Source organism: Camponotus vicinus, unplaced genomic scaffold, assembly GCF_025532165.1.
Source record: "Camponotus vicinus isolate PSW18456_S1 unplaced genomic scaffold, iyCamVici1.0 SCAF_8, whole genome shotgun sequence".
NCBI classification, from domain to species: Eukaryota; Metazoa; Arthropoda; class Insecta; order Hymenoptera; family Formicidae; genus Camponotus; species Camponotus vicinus.
This window is the reverse complement of record NW_028141980.1, coordinates 7,534,703-7,559,294: the sequence shown is the minus strand read 5'-3', so window position 1 is coordinate 7,559,294 and position 24,592 is coordinate 7,534,703. Positions and strand designations below refer to the sequence as shown.

The window sequence follows — 24,592 nt, the reverse complement described above, 5'->3', positions numbered from 1 at the left end:
AAAGAGGTGAGTTAAAAAATATAAAACGAGTTTGAGGTAGATATGCCGATTTATTCAAAAGATTCGTTCACCTGGAAATTTCGCCAAATTAATTACGATATTATTTTATAGTAAATTAATATTTAATTGCGATACCTAAATCAACGCGCTAATTACAGCGCGCAAAAATAATATTCATACAGCAAGATTGATTCGCCATAAATATGATTTATTTTCCCCCGCAGATAGTTATTCAAATATTTTTCAATAAATAATAAATAAATAAATAATAAATAAATTCTCTCTCTAGAGAGATTTCAAATATCTTTTATTTTTATAAAATATTTTTTCGTTATACCTAAAATACAAAATCAAAATAAATACAATATACTTTACTTATAGTAATAATTTATGTGTTTAAAACAATATATAAATATTCACCAATAAAATTTTATGTCTAGAGAAATATACATTTTACGGCGAAACAATAGCGTACGAATATCTTTTTTGCTACATGTAAATACTTATTAGACAAGAAGAAATTAAACAGGCAAATCGATGCAAATTAAAACGGCGCCTTCCTCATAAGTACAAATAACAAAACTTTCTAATAAACAAATTTGAAGAAAATAAAAAATGCACAAAACTTTTTTTCGTAACGAATTAATGTCATTTACATTTTAATTTTTTTAATGAGGCGGAAAAAATGCGCTAATAATCGACGATACGATTTATCCTCATATACTTACAGCAAGCAATCAGCAATACTCGAGCCCCGCAACAATAATAAGGAATAATAATCATAATAATCATCATTAATAATAATAATGATAATAATAATGATCATAATAGTAATCATTTTCATTAACGATATGTTAGCCTAATCTGTATAAACACAGCGACATCGAAACATCGTTTATATTATGTGTAGAAATTAATTCATATTTATGTATATAACGTACATATATATAATATATATAAAACATTTTGCAAAAAAAATCACAGTTACTTAAAACACCCTACTTTCCACTCTTTTCCCTCTCAACCCCTCTCTTTTTTTCTCACGCTTTTTCTCTCTCATTCCGTCTTTCTCTCATGCATACATTTTTTACTCGCACTGGTTTATAGTCCACGTGTCGGGAATAATTACCCATGTTTAATTATCAAATTAATAATTAAACAAAAAGTATGTATCGCAATCGATATTTTGTAGGATTCTTTACATTTATTTTTTTGTAAAATGCAGACTCATTTCGGGATTAATCGAATAATATTTTCCTAAATCTCAATCTAGTAAAATTAAAAAATTAGTAATATTCTAATAATTTGCAGCATTCGATTTAGGAAATTAAAAAGTTATTCCATTTCTAATCCAAATTTACAATCACTTTATAATTTCTTACGGTCAATTTCATGAAAATTGATTTCGAATAAAATTTTTCAAAAAGAAGATCTTTCCATATAGGACATGTACATCTTCAACATATTGCAAAATGGAAATTAATCGATAATTTGTCATTTAGACAAAATAATATTTTTATGGAAGAAAATCGCGTCGAGGCAGTGGCACAACATCGATGTAACAATAATCAGGATTTTTTAAGTACTATTTGCGGTTCTCCAATATCTTTTTTAGGATTGAAATAAACAACCAATCTAATTATTATCTTTTTTTTCTCTGATAAATCGCGGATGCTCAATGTAATTATGGAATTTTTTATAGGTTGCAATAATTAATATTAATAAATTGCATTTCTTCCTTTTCAATTAATGTTGCTGAATTGAAAGCTTAGCAAATTTTTATCGTTTTGGTAATTCGTAAACGTAATTTTCTGTTCAGAATTCTGTTTATTAATTTTTTAAGACTATGAAAAAACTCATTAATAGAAACTTATTAAATGAAAAAACTCATACAACATTAAAATTTTTAAATTTTCAGTTTGAAGCTACAAATTCTTTATATTACCGCATAAGTTTCTTTTAAAAAATTCTGCTTCTGTTGTCAATTAATGCTTTTAGGAATCGAAATTTACCTATGGCTGTTGTACAAAGTTGCTTTACAATTGTCGTTGCTCAAAGATCAAACGATCGATTGTTTAATTACACGGCAGTGTTGGCACGAAGCGTAAACATTGGCTGTCTTTGTCTCGGAGAGGAATAAAAATTTACATTTAAATACAATCCCAAGCATACGCAGCGTTTCTTGTCCAGTTAAATCTGCGGATCGAATCACTATGAGATGGCCGTCGAAAATAATTAATGACAATTACTGATATTCATTTATCTAATCCTTCAAACATGAGTCGCTACTTCTTTCTCAAAAAAGCCCCAAAGTCGCTACATAGATAAAAATTAAAAATGTATATACATATAAGTACTTTTTCTTAATTTTTATGTATACATATTAAATCTGAAAAATATACTGCATATAATCATGTGCAGCCTGAGATAGTGGTGTCTCAGATAATTGCTAAATTTTTAGTAATAATTTAATCATTAATTTTTTGGATAGTATAGCGAATCACATCGGCCGAGATATTTGAGAGATTAATCAACGAAGGAAATTACGAACCTCACAGTGAATACTTATGATTAGTCTAGAGATATCTAGATAGTAAGACTTTTACGCTATCGTCCGCTTGGTAAGCCGAGGACAGAAAAGCCAGTGACGATGGCAGTAAATGTTCGCTACTTGATTCGCCGAGAGCTAGTCGACCGCACAAACATTTTTATCCAAGATAGATAATAATTTGCATTTAAATATGATTTTACCGCAGACACCACAGAAATATGTTGCAATATTATTAAAATATTAAAATATTGTATATTTTTAAAATATATTTTTAAAAATTCAAAGATCTTACGATTTCTATAGCTTCAGAATTCCCAAAATAATCTGCGAATCTTGAATAGAATGTCAACAATTTAAAAAAAAATCTATTTGTTAGCAATATAATTAAAGTTGTGATTTATGAAACGAAAAATCGAATTAACTATAAAAGATAGTTCATCGGATAATTAAATTACCGATTACGACTAGCTCCAAGCGATTGATTGCGAGACAAATGGCTGACAAAACATCGATCAGTAACTATTTCATTAGCGCTAAAGGGTATGTACAAAATTTTATATGTTACACAATTCCGATCCGTCGTTGCAAGCGCTCACGGGAAGTCAGCGTTGACCTGTACACGTGACGTCAAAGCGTTATCTCAGCGGATTTCAGTCATTACTGTGATCAACAATAACAACTATTACGATAAGAAAATACACGATAAGATCGATTATAAAAATAGTCTAATCAAAGATCTGTAGTTTAGACACTTTAAGTTTCATACATTTTAAAACAAATGATTCAAGATCTGAGAATCGTCAATTGAATGAAAAATTCGATGGACTTTAATGCAAACGTTTAAATTTATCATAGGGTTAAATTCTACCAATTAAACCCTCAATATTTTATTTGAAAATATTTGCAACTAATACACAAAATTTGAAAAAGACAGAAATGTAAGTCGATGAAAAATGTTATACGAAGGTTCAGAGATGTTAATTATTTCCCGATTATATTTCAGTCGATACTTTCTTGCCGCGAGCGCTTCAATTATCACGCCGACGGATGCTCGGCAGTAAGGAATGGTTGTCAGAAAACTTCCCTTAGGAGAGGACGTTGACTTCACGGGGCGAGCCGCAGACGTTCAACACGCTGCTGGTTGAGTTAGGCGTGATTTGACTCCGAGCCTCGTTCTGGGCCTGCCGTATCGCTTCCTTGTACGGGCCACGCTTCTTCTTGTTATACCGCGTCTAAACAAACCAAATTTATAACTATTATTGACAAGTTCTCAAGAGTCGACACGTATTTTACTGTCATCATAAAATTAATTTCAAAATTTAATTTTTTCGTATGCCTTGAAATTTATTTTTTTATTATTATTCAAAAGAGCATACTTTAAAGGTTTCCAGGAAGGGACTCAGTTGATCGCAGGACATTAGCGAACTCGTTGATGATCCGTACCAAGCCACATGAGCTTGAGGACCTGACGAGGTACCATCTTCCTTGCAGGACACTGTGATACTTAGGACCTGCGTGTTCCAAGTAGTGATGATAGTTATTATGATGGAACTAGGATAAATTCTCAAGATTGTGATTTTTTCCATCCAAAGGCAAAAACCCGTACGAAAAAAAGAATGATTATTCCAAAATTTCAGCGTATCTTTGTGCGAAGAATTATATTGGTGTAATGTCTCGAATTAAAGATTTATTAATCACAAAGAGTACGCTCCTTTGGAGTACTCTGTACGTACCTTGCCGGGCCACCAGGGAAAACCATGGATTTTGCCCCAGACAACGTCGCCCACGTCCATTCGCTTGCCATTAGCCGTGAGACAATGTGCCACAGGGGTAGCGGCTAAGCGCATGACCAGAGGATGTGACTGATGCGGTGGGAAATCCGGCGCGGTCTCTACTTCCGGCTCGTGCTCACTCAACTCGTCGCTACTACCACCGGAGCTCTTGCAACCGGAGGATGCATTGCTCACGGGATAATCGCAGCGCGCATACGCGTTCGTGTTGAGCCTCTTCAAGGATATCGACAGTTTTTGCTTCAGGCACTGCTCCTTGATAGCTCTATATGATTCGCCGCTGCCCGGCAAAACATTCCAGTTTTGCTGGTGCTGCTGATGTTGCTCCTGCTCCGCTTGTTCCTGTTCCGCGGAGTCCGGACAAGGTTGCTCAGACTCCGGTTGTTCCTGTTGTGATTGATTCTTGTGTTTCCGGCCCTCCTTGTGCTTCTTTTTATGTTTCACTTTGTGCTTCCGACGGTGATACGAAAGTGGATCGTACGTGGGGTTATATCTGAATGAATATATAATATAACATGTCATTTCACTTCTTTCTTTGTTAAAAATCTTTGACACATGCACATATATAATATCCAATAATTATTTTATAAATTAATGTAGTAATATAATCACAATGTATTTTTACAAATAACTGACTTATACAGGGTGTCCCATTTTAATGTCCCAAATAACTTTCTTATTTTTAATTTTAAAAAAAGATGTTTCAGACAAAAGTTGTATGGTTTCAAGGGGGACATAAGGTGGTGTCATTAGTTTGACCTTGAATAGTTACTTGAAGGTCACGTGAAGGCCACTTTCAATTTTTTAAATGGAATCGCCTACTTTTTATTACATATTCTTGCAGCTCATCTCGAGAGCTTTCCAAAACACTATAATTAAGTTAGTTTTCATTAAGTACTTTCCAAGTTATGAGGCTTGAAATCATTTCTTAATTTTACATAAACCGTAAAATATCTTGTAAAATATTCTTTTTTCGAATATCTTACCATAATACTTTGATGTACAAAATAATGAGAGAAATCAATTGGTGTAAAGAAAACACATAATTGTTTCGAAAAAAAAAAATGTAATTGTTAATTGCAAATTACATTTTTTCTTTCGAAACAATTATGTGTTTTCTTTACACCAATTGATTCCTCTCATTATTTTGTACATAAAAGTATTAAGATAAGATAATCGAAAAATGAATATTTTACTAGATATTTTATGGTTTATGTAAAATTAAGAAATGATTTCAAGCCTCATAACTCGGAAAGTACTTAATGAAAACTAACTTAATTATAGTGTTTTGGAAAGCTCTCGAAATAAGCTACAAGAATATGCAATAGAAAGTAAGGGATTTCATTTAAAAAATTGAAGGTGACCTTTACGTGACCTTGAAGCAACTATTCAAGGTCAAACTAATGACACCACCTTATGTCCCCCTTGAAACCATACAACTTTTGTCTGAAACATCTTTTTCTAAAATTAAAAATAAGAAAGTTATTTGGGGTGGGACATTAAAATGGGACACCCTGTATAATTATATAAATTATAATATTAAATTAGAGTCTTTGGATTTATGTGTTTATTAATTTTCATGTCCGATGTCACCTGACGTCGAGCATTTACCTTGGCGATCCGTTACAAGGCGATCTCGCTGGTGACACTCCGCCCAACATCTTCCTCCTAGCTTCCTTTTTCGCCTTCTTTAAAGCCCGTTTCGCTGCCTTTGCGCTGGCGTCCTTTACCACACCACCCTGCTTCTGAGGATCCACTTGCTCTTGCCCATCCTCCTCGCCCTCGTAATCGTTGCCGAAGGACCTGGCTAATTCCAAGGGATCTCTCTCTTGTTGGGTATCATCAGCGTCATCGGTCTCCTGCTCGTAAGCGTCAGGATCTTGAGGTTTCGCGGGTATCTTGAGTACAGTCCCTTCACCTTGCGCGCCAAAAGAGATCTTGATTACCGGCGTGGTTCTGGCGGTCCTCGTGGGATCCTCGAACACAGATTCGTCCCAGAGGTCTTCCATCGAACCCACCGAGCGTTTTTTTCTCGGCACTCTGCCAGTTCTCAATCTCATCGTCGAATCCGCGGCTGCAAAGGTTTTCTTTTCCTCCTCCTCAGGAACTTTCGCGCTTTCCACCGACGAACTACTTAGCCTTCTCGGCGTAGCGCAATAGGCCATTGAAGGATTGTTGTCACAGTCGGCGGACGATTCTACCCGCTCGTGCGATGACGTTAATACATTCCTTAAAGATGTTTCTTCCTCGTTGCTAACAGGCCAATGCGTAGATTGCGCGCTCGCTGCAACCTTCATCTTGTCTGAAACAATCGTCTAAGTATGTTAGATCTTTTCTTGACGCGTACTCGAATTTAGATCATTTAAATATCATTTTAGATTTTTGGAACGTATATTTAATAATATAAATAAAAAACAAGAAGAATTACAAAACATTTAATTTTATTTTTAAATAAATTAGAATATATACAGGGTGTCGCAGACCACTCGTACACCCCTTTTAAAATGAAAATAAATGGCTTTTATCAAAAATCGCAAACAATTTTTAAGTAAATCGGGTACGCTCTATCAAATGGTGATATTTTCAACTTTTGATTCCGACCGGAAATACGCCATCCGGATCGGAAGTTGAATTTTTTTAAGGGAACATGGTACTTTTTATTACAGATTCGAATCGTGAAAAAATAAGAAACTTTTGTATCAAACGTTTTTTATGAAAGTGCCTCTGTCAATATACAGGGTGTTTCATTTTAATCGCCCCAGGCAAATATCTCGAAAAATATGGAAATTATGAAAAAATGTTTCGGACAAAAGTTGTATGGTTTCGAGGGGGCCATAAGATGGTACCATTGGTTTGACCTCGAAGAGTCATTTGAAGGTCACGTGAAAAAAAAAAATGTAATTGTTAATTGCAAATTACATTTTTTTTTCGAAACAATTATGTGTTTTCTTTACACCAATTGATTACTCTCATTATTTTGTACGTAAAAGTATTAAGGTAAGATAATCGAAAAATGAATATTTTACAAGATATTTTACGGTTTATGTAAAATTAAGAAATTATTTCAAGCCTCATAACTCAAAAAGTACTTAACGAAAAGGTACTTAATTATAGTGTTTTGGAAAGCTCTGGAGATAAGCTACAAGAATATGCAATGACAAATAGTAGGTTCCATTTAAGAAATTTAAGGTGACCTTTATGTGACCTTCAAATGACTGTTCAAGGTCAAACCAATGTTACTATCTTATGGCCCCCTCGAAACCATACAACTTTTGTCCGAAACATTTTTTCATAATTTCCATATTTTTCGAGATATTTGCCTGGGGCGATTAAAATGAAACACCCTGTATATATATATGTATATTTTTATATAATTTGATATTAATAATTTACATAAAACTAAATTTTCATATGTTCATTTTTGTTTTTTCATATATATTAAACGATCCATTTAGCAAATTTTATGTTATCGAAATATATTCGATAACAATATTGTAGTAAATTTAATTCTCAAGCTTCGAACTTTGTTCTTATGAAACCGATTTTAATAACTGCTAGGCATAATTTAGTATAATTTATGCTCTTTAGTTTCCCATGTCTAATATGTAGCAATTGACAACACATGATCAATGTCTGGAAAATTAATAAATCGCAAGAATGCAAATTATTTATTGAAGAAAAGAATTTGATTAAAATACCTCACAACTATTATAATTTTTCCACACAAGATTGACTTGCAAAACAAGGATCAAAGTCTAAATCGCTCATACCCATAAATTTCATTCGAGCTGCGCTTTTAAATTTCCCAACACTAATATACTAACGTTAATTCTTTTCATTGAAAGCATAGCAAATATATGTGAAAAATAAAGTACCAGATAATTGATTGGAGCTTTGTATCGCGTTACTGATCTCATTAGGCTGCAGTCTCGATAATTTCGGAATTAACGACGCCCCCAGCTTCGAAGAATCAGCACCAATCGAGGTTGTCATCTTTGTCGTCGCTTGATTGGAGATCGAATTTTCCGTCTGACATTCCGATAACAGCGTTCGCTGTGTCTTTTGCGGTTGTTGACCGCAACGTCGGTCGCTTCTTCTCGTCGATCCCGGAACCAGCTGGTAGAATCGGTAAAAAAAGTTCCTTACTTTCATGCATTATACAAGTTGATTTAGATCGCAGATCTAACATATAGCAATTTCGTTAAAATTTTGATAAGATTGATAGGTTTAACGTTACCAAAAAAAAAAAAAAAAAAAAATCGATCGCTTATCAAAATCTAAGATTCTTATCAGAAGATCCTAGATTTATTGATCTGCGTTATTGCATTTAACGATATCAAAAGTTATATGAATTTCAAGTTTTTAAAAAGATAAAAACAGCCAAGTTCAAGCTTTTTTAGTTTCCTTTATATTACATACAGTGTGTCCCGAAACAAACGCTTGATATTTTAAAGACAGATTCTCTGGCCAATTTAAAAACGATTTTTCCTCAGCGAAAATGTCGGCACTAATAGTTTTTGAGTTATAAACGATTGAAAATAAAGGGTTTTTCGCAAACTAAGGCTTATGGGAATAAAATATTAATAAAGTCACATTCTTTAGTTAATTTTAGGTAGAGTTTACTTTAATAGAATTTTAATTTAAGGCTTAGTTAGAAAGATACATGATGACAAAAATTGGGAATATGCAAAAAATAATGATCTCTCTAGACATTTTCGATGAGGAAAAATCGTTTTTAAATTGGCCACAGAATCTGCCTTTAAAATATCAAGAGTTAGTTTCGAGACACCCTGTATACACGTTATATCTCAAGCAATATTCGTAATACCTGCTGCGATTGCTGCTGCGCTTCTTCATGCTTTCGCTTCCTGCTCACGTCGACATTCTCGCTGTTTTCGTTACATATCGATCGGCATTTGCTACAGAGCACCTGACGAGGCCTCAGTCTCACCGTAGGTCTTGCATTCTTGTATCTAGCGGGCGGATTGATGCTCTTGCGGAGGTCAACCTTGGCGACAACGGCGGTCGACGACGCTGACGATGCGCTCTTCCGTTCCTGGAAGTAGCTGAAGCGCGCAGCGATCGTCGCCAGCTTGTCGCCATCGGGGTCCGGTACTGGTTCCGGGGGTTGAACACCGCAGGGAAGGCCTCTGCGGAAACATAATAATTTCGTAACGAATTATTTTAACACTCCCATATTGAAATAATATCAGAAAATGTGTATCATGACTTGTACTTTGTATTTTCAAATATTTGAACTTTGAGACTGACTTTATACGATGAATAATGAATGTATCCTCTTATTTATACAGGAATTTGTTGAAATTATAATACGTGATTAGAGACTTAATTGCAAATGAGTCGGTGTTGGTGAATTCGCTTGAAACAAATCAAATGGCAAAAAATTGAAAATAACACAGCCGACAAAATTTGGCCAAACCTCAAACCCAGAAACCAGAATATACTTTTCCGAAGGTTTTCGACGCGCTGAGTTCGAATCCGAGGTCAGAATTTCTCTGGTGACTCCGGTTTTCGAGATATTCTAACCTAAAAGTGCCAAAATCACGGTTTTTCGAGATATTTGAGGTTATGTTACATCGCAAGGTAATTTTTTTTCATAAAACCATTAATGGGGTCCGAAAGAACTACTCTTCCTCTTTAAAAAACATTTTGATTTGTCCGGATATCTTTTTTATCTTTGAGAAATTGAATGTTCAAATTAAGTAGTTTGACATTTTTGATATTTGGAAATTGAATAGCATCAGGTAAGTACAATATAATGTATGTACACGAAATATACATTTTTAAAGGGTTTTGATGCACGCTGATTCGAAATTTAACATTAGTTTTGCAAATTTAATTTGTCCAAACAATTTGTTTAAACAATTTGTTTAAACAAACTATTGCAAAAATAATGTCAAATTTCGAATCAGCGTGCATCAAAACCCTTTAAAAATGTATATTTCGTGTACATACATTATATTGTACTTATCTGATGCTATTCAATTTCCAAATATCAAAAATGTCAAACTACTTAATTTGAACATTCAATTTCTCAAAGATAAAAAAAGATATCCGGACAAATCAAAATGTTTTTTAAAGAGGAAGAGTAGTTCTTTCGGACCCCATTAATGGTTTTATGAAAAAAAATTACCTTGCGATGTAACATAACCTCAAATATCTCGAAAAACCGTGATTTTGGCACTTTTAGGTTAGAATATCTCGAAAACCGGAGCTACCAGAGAAATTCTGACCTCGGATTCGAATTCAGCGCGTCAAAAACCTTAGGAAAAGTATATTCTGGTTTCTGGGTCTGAATTTTGTCGGCTTGTGTAATTGTTTGCCCTTTTATAAAGAATACCTGTTATACTTTTCGATTTCTTTTATATGAAATCTGCTTCAGTAATTTCTCTGGCTCTTTTGTTTTTTACATTCAGGAAGATTTTGCGAATAGTCTACATAAACTTCTATCGTTAAGAGTAACAAGTGACTTGTTTCCCCACAAAGTTTTACACAGATATGTTTTAAGACCGATTTTTTTACGCCTTCTAAATATTTTCCCGAGACTTTAAGATTAATTTTCTTAAGTCCGTAGTAGTAAAGCGAGTTGGATCATCAGCGTTAAAGCCTTCGGGTGGAAACTGAGAATCGCAAAATGAGTAATGGCTAGATAAAAGATTGGGCAACGTTTTCGGGTATGCTTCGTCGGCTTCTCGTGCAACACGGCCATGTCATGGTATTGATTCGAGAGGAGCGTACAATGAGCGACAGCCTCTGGACGGTATATCCATTAATATTTTCTGGGTTTCGATACGAGACCCTTGAAATTCCGAGTCAGCCCAAGCGAGGGAAGAAAAATTGCCGGGGGGAAATATCGGGAATCGGCAGATTCGCTAAGACGTGAAAATGATTATGATGAAACTGATAAATTCGAACAGTCCCCCCGCTTGTCGAATTTGTAATAAATTTGCGCAATAACACGCTTCTATACAAATTTGTGAAAATCCCAAGAGAACCGCTTCAATTCTTCTTCTCCACTCATTTTACTTCAATCGTAACGTTTGAGATTTTTACATTTGCTTAACTTTAAATTTAAATAAACTTAAAGGGACTTTTAAATAGCCGGAAGCTTTTATTTAATAAAACATCGAACGTTGTTAATCTTCAACTTGACGGAGTCAAGGTATAATTTAAGTTATAATTTATTTTTCTGACGTCAATTATCTCGTTAAAAACAACTGTAACAACTGGCTCATTTCTTAAGTTAATAAAGCAGGCGGTTAATGTAGACTACAGTGTGGTATACGTGGCTGTTTCTCTGCTTTGTGTCCACGCACACATTCGCAGTTTCGACCCGCAAATGGTGGCGTTCTCAGAGACGTCGACGATATTCCCTTTGTTCCTGACGAACACGAGACCACTATATTGGAGGTTCTCAACCTTGGATCGTACGTAAGCTGCACAGCTGGGACATGTTTTGGCTCGACGTCGGAAAGATCAATAAATTCCGTTCCGCAGTCTAATAAATTCATGTCCTTGGACTGTCACCTACTAATTAAGTTATCGATTTCAAGTCAATCTTTGCTAAATGTGGATATAATAGAGCGTTTAATAAGAATTCTACGACAACGATCTGCTCTCTTGACAATTTGACAAAGAAAAATCTTATTAAAATAAATTTATATATATACAGGGTGATTCATATAAAGTGACCGATGTGAATATTAGCTAAAGTTGAAGAGCTATGAAAAAATTTTTATACCAAAAGATGTTTGACACAGAGGGGGACATCGTATGGTACAAACGATATTTTTATAGATGAAGGTATTAAGGAGATTTCAAGATCAACTTAATTTTTTTAAATGGAACCCCCTATTTTTATTACATATTCTTGTAGCTCATCTCGAGAGCTTTCTAAAACACTATAATTAAGTTAGTTTTCATTAAGTACTTTCCGAGTTATGAGGTTTGAAATCATTTCTTAATTTTACATAAACCGTAAAATATCTTGTAATATATTCATTTTTCGATTATCTTACCTTAATACTTTTACGTACAAAATAATGAGAGGAATCAATTGGTCTAAAGAAAACATATAGTTATTTTTAAGAAAAAATATGTAATTGTTAATTGCAAATTACATATTTTTTCTTCGAAACAACTATATGTTTTCTTTACACCAATTGATTCCTCTCATTATTTTGTACGTAAAAGTATTAAGGTAAGATAATCGAAAAATGAATATTTTACAAGATATTTTACGGTTTATGTAAAATTAAGAAATGATTTCAAACCTCATAACTCAGAAGTACTTAATGAAAACTAACTTAATTATAGTGTTTTAGAAAGCTCTCGAGATGAGCTACAAGAATATGTAATAAAAAATAGAGGGTTCCATTTAAAAAAATTAAGTTGATCTTGAAATCTCCTTAATGCCTTCATCTATAAAAATATCGTTTGTACCATACGATGTCCCCCTCTGTGTCAAACATCTTTTGGTATAAAAATTTTTTCATAGTTCTTCAACTTTAGCTAATATTCACATCGGTCACTTTATATGAATCACCCTGTATATATATATATATATATATATATATATATATATATAATTTCTATGTATCTGTTAAATAGTATAAATACCGTTTGTGTTTATCAAAGCCAGAAATGACAATTTTCCAGAAATTAACCCTGTTACTAATATTCTTCTTGGAAAGGAAGGAGAAGGCAAAATTAATTTTTTCTTTTGCTCAGAAAATAATTTTACTAGTTGATAAGTGTGTAAGTATTACGCCAATACCTTCTACAAATTTCTTTCAAAATTGATTTTGGTATGAATGATTTTTCTAGAATGAAATATGGAATATGTAGTGGAAAAAGCGATATGGGAACCTCTGTCGCACCATACCGTCGTGCACAACGTGACACAAGCCAGGCCTGGCTGGTCGGTGGCCCCGACTAACATTCAGGGCCGTAAGCAAGAATCCCTCTTACTTATTTTTCCGATATTTCGTTCAGTCAAAATTTGACAGCATATATTATAACAAAAGTAAATGCAAGATTAATTGTGCAATAAATAAGAAACACAATCCTATATTGTCATATCGAATATTACTCATCAGGAAGCAAAATGACATTAATTTCATTGTTACACAACAATAGTCATAAAGGAACGATAAACAATCTAGATAGCTATTGGAGTCTTTTCAATAATTATATTCCAAATTCAGATATATTACTGATCGGCCCTTAAACAGTCCTTTCGCTTCTGCTTAAGGCCAGTCTTGGTTGTGCAATTGCGACACGAGACTGCCATTAGTTGGCTTGCCCAAGAAAACCAAGAGCGCAGGGGTAAGAAAACAGGCAACAGCTGTTCAGTTGTAGCGAGAAGCCCAGCTCTGGACTCACGGGGCACATATCCCCGGTTGCAATGTACGCTGAGAAAAAAGACAACTGCATGGAAAGACGAATAAAACTAGCGATTGCATGAACGAAATTGCCACCTGGACGAACGGGACACGTTTAAATAAAAGGCGCTCAGACAGAAAGCGCGATACAACTTTTCCTCGAAGGCGGAATATCGGAATTATATTCATCTTCGAAGTCGAATTAAACAAATTGGATAATTGCACGGAATTATGTAAAGGTGAATTGAGCGGGCAAATTCAATTTCACATTCGGTTAATTACGATACTCAATAAGTCCAATTTGTAATTAATAATAAAACAAATTTCACGCATAATTAATAATAAATAATTATACAAATATATTTAACGTATAAATATTTAGATGCTTTAGTGTAGCAAACTTTGATAATAAAATCCAATTAATTAATTATTCGATAAACTCGGTTTATAATATTTGACTGAATGCAGTTTATAATATTTCATATCGCGTACACAGTCCCGGCTGTACATAGAACTAATCTTTCAAAACTTTGCGAATTAACTCACGTTAAACGCTGTTTAACTAGTGCAACGAGTACTTAGTTGATTTCTCAATAATCGAAATGACTACTCGTATCAACGAGAAATTATCAGGGATACAACGCCAATGGCTATAACGCCAAGGCGGCGTTTACTATGCGAGACCATGACTCACCACGGCAAAGTCTTTATAACGTGTACTGGGTGACACGGAACTTTCCTTATTTTTTACTCCAACAATATTTCTCAATTAGTCCGAGTCCATCTTGCCTTAATATAAATCCTATTAAATAAAGAAATTCATTACGCATTATTAATTTAACGTCGTCCATTAATTTCAAATGAACTTCATTCGTAGATGAAAAACGAGGATTAAATTTCACTTGCAATTTGTATGCGTGAAAGAGATCGTGATTCGATCGAGAGAGAAAGCTTGCGGTTTTTGCGAGACACCCTGTATGTATAAAATATACGCATATATTCGTAAGCGAGGAAGAATTAAAAAATTATTTTAAATAATTTAAAAATTTGTTCATTTTTTAAAAATTATTCATCTAATATATTCAAAAATCGTATATAGAATAAAAACAGTATAAATCAGCATGTCTTTCAAAAAGAGGAAAATCGAAAAAAATAACCGGGAGGGGTGCATCTTATGTTCGCGACAGACGAGCCACGCAAAGTTGGAGGAAACTCTCGCAAATTTGTCACGCCCATGTGCGTCAACTGGCGCCGGTCAAGAGCTCGAGGGGATGTACTTCCTATTAAAAATTATTTCAACAGATAAGTTATCGAAATTATCGCGCAGCTTTCGGCACGCTCGGGCCCGTTTACATCTCGGAGGAAGCGACATATATTTCGTGCCGAGTTTGCATAAGTCCTGACACTATCGTGGAAGCGACGGCCGTCGGATGACGACGTCGCGTCGGGTTCTCTGAGGGCAACTTAATCCTCGGATTCCAGTAATTGAATATCTCGACCCCCCACAAAGTGTCATCCCTGATATTCGGAATCTCGCGAAGCTTATCATCCAAATTTTAGATTCGCGATATCTGAACAATTTTGAGCGTGAACGAAGCAATAAACAAGATCGTCTTTTAAGAGATCTCAACTAGAAATAATTAACATCCTTTTATATCGTACTTCATTTTTTTCATTATTCCCAAATATTATGATTTACAGTTCATCTACGATAACAAAAAAAATTACCAAAAAATTATCGCATCTATTTTCTACAAAAAAAAAATATATATATATATATATATGTATTTTTTTTTAAATTACAGAATGACATATAAATCGCGTAATCAAAAAGATTTATTTAAAAAAAATATATATATTTTTTTAAAAATAAATCTTTTTGATTAAATGATTTATATATCATTCTATAAATGAAATAACAATCAAAAGGCAATAAGAAGGAAGGCTAAAAAATCGTGGCGCAGGATGTTAGCACGTAAAGCAAAATAAAAAATGATAATAAATTGTCTAAGTAAGTGACATAATATATTAATAATTAATTAGATGTAAAAGTACAAGTAGTATGTCTAGAAACATTAATTCAAGTGAAAAAATACATACGTACGTTATGATCTTTTCAATGTTTCGAAATATTGTTAAATGAAATAAGTTGATCAAAAATTCAAAATTCTTGAATTCTGAGAGTCAAACATTGCTGACAGGCACTTTTTATAAGCTGCCTAATTTTACACCGATTATGTAACGATTCTTTTTGGAACTCGTGCTGTGAGATTAGAATCATTAATTATTCCGAATTTTGCAGTTTTTGAAGTTTTATAACATTAGATGTAACAAAGATCTATACGTTTTATAACATCTCCTTAAATTTTAACAATTATAAGAGAGTCTAATATTTCAAATTATATAATATTAAACCAAATAATATGTGTGAATCTCATTCCGCTAGATTTTTTATCTATCTGTTATATATTCAATCTTGACATGTGATAATTCTAGACTTCTGAAAGCTTCGAATATTCTTAAATTCAATAATTAAGAGAGAAAAATTATATAACAATGCAATCTATAGAAGAGATTATAGATAAAATTCTATGGATCCCCGAGAGTCTCTGAATATTCAAAATTTAAAGTTGTAGATCCTTGATTCCTTGCACATTCTAAATTTAGAGAGAATCACGTAGTTATCACGAGTATTAAAGTCAAGAAAGATCAACCATTTTAAAAATGATAATGATATTTATTTTTCGAAAACAATTAACTTCTTTCGATCGGAATACGATTACAACTATCGATGAAGCAATATCTAACTTTGAATTATGAATCAATATCTAGCTTTGAAAATCTGTCCTTGACTCCGTGTATTCTAGAATACAGAGATGCCTACAATGAAATCGAGGAAAATAACGATTCACACAAGCAAGATAATGCACAAGAAGACGCAAAAGAGCCTAGTCATTAATATCCGTTTCGTCGAACAATTGTCACTTTGGCATATGATACTGGCGATCGAAAGAGACTCGGAAAAATTCAAAAACTGTGTCCACAGGAATCCTTGGTTCTCTATTCGCATATATTATAACATTTCACTACCTGAAACAATCAACAAGTAGACTCAGCCATCAAGTTTTCCCTTAAACATTCCATTATGCATTCGTCATTCTGTTCCCAAAGCTATCAAAGCACTTTCCAACACAATTAACGCGTATTGTCCTCGGGTTCAAGAACAAAAGTCGTCTAGGAATCAGCGATCCGATAGATCTAATCATTAATATCAATCCAACACTATCTAGAATCTATCATCACTTTTTTGCAAAGTCTGATCCTGAGGATCGTCAGATCGATGAATCACCTAATCTCCAACTTCTCTCTCTTCGGAGCCGTCGGGAACCTTGGGCTCTGTAAATCGCGCAAGAGCCCTTCTCCCCTGGGAATTTCTCTTAACCGGTGGCCAACAGGTCGAGTATTATTTCGACAATAGAAATTCTGACAATGATTCTCACTGAACAAAAGGGGATAATAAAAAGAAAAAAGAAAGACTGATGGATCCACGAGTTCTTTCCCTCATCCACTCCTTCCCTTCCTCGATCTTACCTCTTGGCGGCGTCGAGGAGCGCACCCTGGAAGCACTTGGCGCCGTGGACGAAGGACACCACGAGGATGTCGGGCAGCGCGGATTCGACGGTCACGAGGATCTTTTCGCCCGTGGCGAGCGCGAGGTGCGCGGATGGGGCCTCCGTCGCTGCGGCCGCCATCTTGCCTCGAATTTAGAGTTATTGCGAGCGAGCGTGCGAGCAAGCTGGTGGTGTGCGGTATGGTGTGGGCTTCGCGCTCTCCGCTCCGCTCCTGTCCGCTCCGCTCCGACCGAGCCGACCGAGAGGAGCGATCGGCTCGTCTCGTGTCGTCGTCTCTCGCCGCCCCTCTGCGTCGCGACGCACCGCCCCTCGTTTCTCTCTCTTTCTCTCTCTGTCTTTTGCTCGCTCGTTCCTAGTCAGCCGAAGCCGGATGACGTGAGGAACACGACGGCAACGGCTGTGTGTGGAAACCACATGAGGCGGACGGTAAGGCTGTACGGTCAGGGGGACGGGAGGAAGTAAGAGCATTGAGAGATAGAGGAGTATACAGCCTGGCAGCACAGCTGGCCGCTCCATCAGCTCCAGTGCGCTTGCGCGCGCTGAAGGCGGGTCATCGCACCAGGTCCGTACAGGTCCGTGGAGGTCCCCGGACGAATCCCCGTCCCCGGGATCCTTGCCTTCATCGCGCACAGCTCGCAGGCAATGCTACCAACCGATTCCAGATTTCTGGAGAGAAAATTTGCAGTAATTAAAATATGACATTATTTCAGGATGATGATGTCAAGTTGGACCACGTTGACGCTGTTGACTACAATGTTACAATGATGTGAACGCGGTTTAGCGCGACCACCCCATTGAAGGATACGCTCGTCGAGGGTGTGCATGTGGTGACAGTAGCGTAACAAGGAGCCTTCTGCTGTTCTTCCTCGGTACTCGTCGACGTCGACTTCGAGAAACGGCCGAGCGCGGCTCCAGAGGTCTCACGGTGAGTGACGGATTTATGCTTTAATAAAGCGTTGCGTAAGCGATGCAAGTGCGACGAAGATAGATCGCTTGCACCGATAAATTCTCCTTCCCCATGTCTATGTTGTAGCCGGACGTATATTTAATGTAAAAAGCAATCGGTCGAACCACCGTGGTTGCCGGTGCAACGACAAAGGTAACATGCCCATCGGAAAAATTGGGTCGCCCTTCGCGACCGCGGTTTCTTCGAGACGGGGTCGATATCAGTTCGAAAGATACAAAGTGACGTGAGAGAGGAGTGTTGACACAACGCGTGTATGTCCTGTGAAAATTGTGTGCTCTGAGCGTGTGGTACGTCCACGTCCGTTAAGCCATGTTCACACGTTTTTGTTAATGACTGGAAATGATAAAGAGTCGTTCACACTGGATAGATAAGGTGGATAGAACGAGAAAACCCTGGAGAAAGTAACTCCTGCCAAAAAAATAATACATTTATATTAGCATGCAATATCAAGTTAAGGTTGATTTAATTACATTAAATGGCAATATAAGTGTGAAGGGAACCAATTTTATTTAACCAATCATTTCGAGTTTGCATTATATTTCATTATTTGACTAATTGAATTAATGAAATTTCAATCCATTTTTTAATATTTTTGTTTAATTTTCTTATTTACTTTTTGTTATTTTTTTTATTTAATTTATTTAATTAATTTCTTTTATTTTTTGTTTTAGATTTTTATTTGTTGTTTATTTTTGTTTTTCTATTTTATACTTTTTATTTATTTTTTTATTATTTAATTTATTAATTACTTTTTTATTTTGTAATTATTTAAATGTATACTTTTTGTTGGCAGCAGACGGGAGTATTTTTTTTTTTGAAAAAATATTTTTTATTTTAATTAAATAAATTAACGATTGGAAAACGTGTGTCGGGTCCCTTGACGCATGTGATACACTCATGCGTCAGTCTCGACCTGCACTCGGCTGATTAGCGCTGACACACGTGAATGGCACAACTCCGATAATATTCAATAGTGTTTACCAATTCCGTCATGACGTTGCGAATGATCTCATGTCATTGCGACTTTCGAGGAATCTATCTTTATCTTATTTCGCGCGTGACATGATTGCTCATTACATTCCCTCACGATCAGATTTTCGATCATTATTTCTGCCTTTCTACAAGAGATGTTTGAATCTGCAAAACTTACTTGCGTCGGAGAATCATTCTAATCTCATTACAGTTATCTAAATATCAGGGCTCGTATCTTGCTGCAGCTGATAATTAAACGCATATCCGCGCAAGCTTCCGAGATTTCATACTCGCATCTGTAGTTTCAATCTAAAAGAATCGATATAAAATCTGATTTTTGTCAAAAAGTTTGTTGAAATTTGATCAGAACATCGTACTTTAATATTTTGTGTCGTTAAAAAAATATCTTCCAACAAAGTGATTTAAAAAAAACTCGACATATAAAAATAAATTAAATAATACAAATGAGAAAGAAAAATCTCTCTGTGTATCCGTACTTCAAAAACAAATTCAAATATCTCCAGATTGTAACTTCAAAATTAATAATTTCAAAATTGTTGACGTATGAGGAAAAACTTAAAAAAAAAGAATACATGTAGTTGCGAGTCATTTTAAAAATTCCAACGAAACTAGTAGATAAAAAAACTAATAATACTAATTTCGTATATTAAAATAATTTCACGGTTAATTGTTCTTCTTAAAAAAAAATTTACATTTAACTACATACGTCGGTTTCTTTTGTTTCATAATTGTTATCGTTCATTCTACATTCTACTCGTGGAAAATATCGTATAATATTATATTTTAATGATAATGAGCGAAAATTCTTTCATATATGTATATTAAAACCGCTACGCATTATATTCATATGCAGAGCTCGCGCAACAAAACTATAAATATATCCTCACTTTTGTTAGACTTCTTGTAATATTATACTGAAGATACAGTTTACGCAAAAGTTTACGAACGCGTCCATCATTTGGTTGAAGATCAAATACGTATATACGTCTCTTCCTGAAATATTATTCTCGCGTTTTTTTAGATATCCTGCTTATTCTTTATATCGTGTGTGTACGTATGTACACGTACGTGTGTACGATATTAAAAAATAAAAGAATAAATAAATATTAAATAAATATAAGTAAATATCAGATAAATATTAAAAAAAGATATTACAAATATTTTAAAAAATAATTAAAAGAAAGATATTAAAAAATAATTAAATGATTAGTTTAAGACAGTATTTTGAAAAAAAATTGAAAAAAAATTTTTTTCTCAATTTTTGAAGTTGATTTTCAAAGATTATAGCAATGTCTTTTTCTTCCACTTACGAATTACGATTTTCGATTAGATTTGTGCCGAAAAAAAATCTCTTGATTATTCACGATGACGAACGAAAGACTGGATCTGGACAAGCCCTTGTGGGATCTCAACAATTTCATGGGAAGATGGAGATACTTTGCGTGGATGACCGACTTCCGTACTTGCATCGAGCCCGAATCAGAATTACTAGCTGCTAAAAAGTTGTGCGAACAATACAGGTGATAGTAAAAATATATCAATTTAGAGAGAGGTTTTTATTTTTATAAAATTTTGATATTCATTGATCAATCAAGAAAATATTTAGCAACGGTATTTAATATTTCTATAATGTAAAAAATTTATTAAATTAAAATTTGTTATCAAGAAATAAGATGCGGCAATATAGTAAAATTTATTGCACGATGTTTCATATTCTCTAATCATTTGGAAATTGTTGTATGTACCTTATAGGCTTGGCAAGGAGCCAGCCGATACGACGAGAGAGCAAGTCATTTATGCGAAGAAGCTGTACGAGTCAGCCTTTCATCCCGACACCGGCGAGCTGCAAAATGTCTTCGGTAGAATGTCTTTCCAAGTGCCAGGAGGAATGGCTATCACCGGCGCTATGCTCCAGTTTTATAGGTTTTATGCAGAATACTTTGAAATTTTTTTCTGTAATCAATATTGAAAATTTTTCTTTTTAATCATATTGATATTTTGATGATATGGAAAATTTCACAATAGTTGTGAAAAGAGAAGAATATAAGTTATTTATTTTAAATTGTAATGTTTTAAGTGTTAATCACTTACTTTTAATTGTTATATTTGTATTTTTAAATTTAATATGTTAATGAACGGTATATTTTTATTAAATTATGTAATATTTTACTCCTTGTTCGAAAACTCCTTTTTTTTTTGCATGATTTGCAACAAATGTTACACATTTTTTTGGACGTAAGATTGAATTGCTTGATTTAATTTAACAAGATTGATTTAATTTTTAGAACAACGAAAGCGGTGGTTTTTTGGCAATGGGTCAACCAATCTTTTAACGCTCTCGTTAATTACACCAACAGAAATGCTAATAGTCCTATAACCACCTATCAGCTAGGTGCAGCTTACGTCAGTGCCACTGCCGCGGCGATGATAACCGCCATAGGATGTAAATCATATTGGCAGAAACGTGCAAGTCCTTTGATGGCTGTAAGTTTTGCACGCGCGAAGGCAATTTAAAAATTATATAGAATATCTTAAATTTTGTATCAATGACAAATAACACAGGTCTACAAGGTTTTGTTGTTGGGCAGCTGGGGGTCATTTCCAAAGTAATTTTCTGCGTAGAATCCGAATCCGAGGTCAGAATTGGCCCATCACGTCAGGATTTTGAGATATTTGAGGTTATATGCTCGAAAAATGGCTTTTTGGGCTACTTTTGAGGTTATGTACAGGACGCACAAAATTTTTTAGCTCTTTTCTTCTAATTGCATCATTTAGTACTACTCTTTCCCTTCAAAATGAGCTGTCGAATGGTCATCTACGATTTTTCCTTGCAAAGTTACGGCCATTTTAAGATGACATGATGAATTCCAAACCCTGCGCCGTTATAACCCAACAATCTCATGAGCATCAGCGACCCCAAAAACCCATATATACAGTTTTCAGTCCAGGTTTTCGGGTTTATAGTTCAAAGTTTACAGGTTTAATGTGAATGCTCATGAGGTTGTTGGGCTATAACGGCGCAGGTTTGGAATTCATCATGTCATCTTAAAATGGCCGTAACTTTGCAAGGAAAAATCGTAGATGACCATTCGACAGCTCATTTTGAAGGGAAAGAGTAGTACTAAATGATGCAATTAGAAGAAAAGAGCTAAAAAATTTTGTGCGTCCTGTACATAACCTCAAAAGTAGCCCAAAAAGCCATTTTTCGAGTATATAACCTCAAATATCTCAAAATCCTGACGTGATGGGCCAATTCTGACCTCGGATTCGGATTCTACGCAGAAAATTACTTCGGAAATGACCCCCAGCTGCCCAACAACAATCATGACCCCATTTTTTGTAGATCTGTGTAATCTTTTTTTGGCATGATTTAAAATAATTGATTTTAATTTGCTCAAAAAATTGGAAAGTTGATGCAATTGGGAGTTTTTATTTTTCGAGAGAGAGAGAGAGAGAGAGAAAGATGCCTTATATATAATAATAATTAAAATAAAACTTTCTAAAACTCGTCCTAGATTGCTCTGAATTAGACACACGAGAGTTAAAAAATTTTCAGAGGTACGTTCCGTTCGCAGCAGTGGCGGCTGCTAATTGCGCTAACATCCCTCTAATGAGGCAGAACGAAATCAAAAGTGGTGTGGATCTCATTGACGAAGACGGTAGAAAACTTACGAAATCAAAGGTGAAAGATCTTGAGTCTATCTCTTCTCGCATTAAGTTTCTACTTACGAAAATCATTATGCTTTATACTTCATACTTCAAACATATTAGAATTTTGCAATAAACAATTTATAAGAAATAATTTATAATTAATAAATCATTTTAGCTGGCAGCCGTGAAAGGCATCAGTCAAGTCGTTATTTCAAGAATCATCATGTGCGCACCCGGCATGCGTACGTAATAAATATAAATCAATACTATTTCGATACACAAATTGCTTATTAAAATATTCTACGAATCGGTCCCCAGCGTTATTGAAATAGTACATGCAACTAATTAAAATAATAATTAATTTTCAGTCATCCTGCCACCTATAATGGAAAGATTGGAGAAATATGCGTGGATGCAAAAAATTAAACTTCTGCACGGGCCTATACAAATTTTGATGTGCGGAGTTTCGTGAGTATTTTTATATAATATTCTTAATCTTTTTATTCTTAGTCTCTTCCATTTGTATTATCATATGTTATTATTAAATTACTATGCTAATCTTCATTTCATCTTTATCTTTTTATGAATTTTGTCTGTCTGACTTTTTAGGCTAACGTTTATGGTGCCAACGGCATGTGCATTGTTTCCGCAAAATTGGTAAATATTTTTACATGTCCAATATCTCTAACTATTTCTCTTCTTATTTTATTTTTATCTCATTCTATGGCGTTTCACAGTTCCATCAAGACGTCAACTCTGCAGCGCTGGGAGCCAGAAAACTATGAGTTGCTGAAGAAAAATTGCGAAGCTAGTGAAATACCGAGGTATTTGTATTTTAACAAGGGATTATAATGTGTTATAAAAAATGTTAAAAACTGTATCTTAAATAAGTGTTATTCCATCCTTTGTAAATGTCATTGTTCCAATTGATGCACTCGTGACAAACATTTCTGCTGGATCAGAAACGCGCATATAATTAAACGCATATATAATTAATAGATTATTAACAATTAGAGTCAATCCTTTCGTCAATTCTTTCATGTGATTTGAAATATTGCATTTTGAATACAATGTCCCGCACTGAGATGTTAATGATAATATTAGAAATTAGGATTTAAACACAAAATGTAATACTGACAAAAAGAAATTCCGTCGACACGTTGAAATACCATAAAATAAATAGTCGAGAATCATAATAAATACGATAAATATAAAAAGGATGCAAAAGGTTGACAATACAGATTTAGTGCTTTATCGAAGTGTCACACATAGTCGCAATTATAAATCTTGGCAATAATTTTATTTTAATAAGCGCTCAATGATTTCTCTCAGGCATCTTACAATTAGTGTTAATTTAAAAGTTCTCTATGTTTTTAATGTTATAAACATTACTTTCTGTGCAGAATAATTTTAAGCACTGAGATATTACTTAATATTATTGTTAATAGTATTATCTGCCTTGCATTTTCAACTGTCAAAAGTAAAAATGCTGCCATATCTAATGATACGATAAAAAATTTGCTACATATGTAATTAATAAAAAAATACAATAATATAGAGATATTTAAAATGTCAATAAACATTGTTAAATAATCAAACACCAA

At 34.4% G+C, this 24,592-nt stretch overlaps 2 protein-coding genes and 1 long non-coding RNA gene across 11 annotated transcripts; 2 read left to right on the top strand and 1 right to left on the bottom strand.

The window, feature by feature from the left end:
* Positions 1-30: 30 nt before the first annotated feature.
* On the bottom strand, positions 31-18,731 carry LOC145976426 (uncharacterized). 3 transcript variants are annotated; one of them, XM_083107485.1, is made up of 7 exons: positions 17,337-18,621; positions 9,170-9,491; positions 8,217-8,457; positions 5,953-6,643; positions 4,285-4,834; positions 3,928-4,062; positions 31-3,783 (listed from the first exon to the last, which is right to left on the bottom strand). In XM_083107485.1, exons 1-7 carry the CDS (start codon positions 17,495-17,497, stop codon positions 3,637-3,639), a joined length of 2,247 nt encoding a protein of 748 aa, XP_082963611.1. In that variant the 5' UTR covers positions 17,498-18,621; the 3' UTR covers positions 31-3,636. The 3 variants fall into 3 exon arrangements, with proteins under 3 accessions (XP_082963611.1, XP_082963613.1, XP_082963612.1); XM_083107486.1 differs by having other exon boundaries at positions 3,643-3,783; positions 3,928-4,102; positions 17,337-18,731; XM_083107487.1 differs by lacking the exon at positions 3,928-4,062 and having other exon boundaries at positions 17,337-18,731.
* LOC145976430 (uncharacterized) lies at positions 11,531-13,608 on the top strand. The gene is made up of 3 exons (XR_014440231.1): positions 11,531-11,789; positions 13,021-13,119; positions 13,189-13,608. It is a non-coding gene; the product is annotated as an uncharacterized LOC145976430 (long non-coding RNA).
* Positions 17,773-24,592, top strand: LOC145976428 (sideroflexin-2-like). 7 transcript variants are annotated; one of them, XM_083107496.1, is made up of 10 exons: positions 17,773-17,939; positions 18,088-18,302; positions 20,668-20,857; positions 21,090-21,260; positions 21,623-21,821; positions 22,894-23,019; positions 23,164-23,230; positions 23,357-23,456; positions 23,598-23,645; positions 23,726-24,592. In XM_083107496.1, exons 3-10 carry the CDS (start codon positions 20,703-20,705, stop codon positions 23,838-23,840), a joined length of 981 nt encoding a protein of 326 aa, XP_082963622.1. In that variant the 5' UTR covers positions 17,773-17,939; positions 18,088-18,302; positions 20,668-20,702; the 3' UTR covers positions 23,841-24,592. The 7 variants fall into 7 exon arrangements, with proteins under 7 accessions (XP_082963622.1, XP_082963621.1, XP_082963618.1 ...); XM_083107495.1 differs by having other exon boundaries at positions 17,773-17,949; XM_083107492.1 differs by having other exon boundaries at positions 17,773-18,016.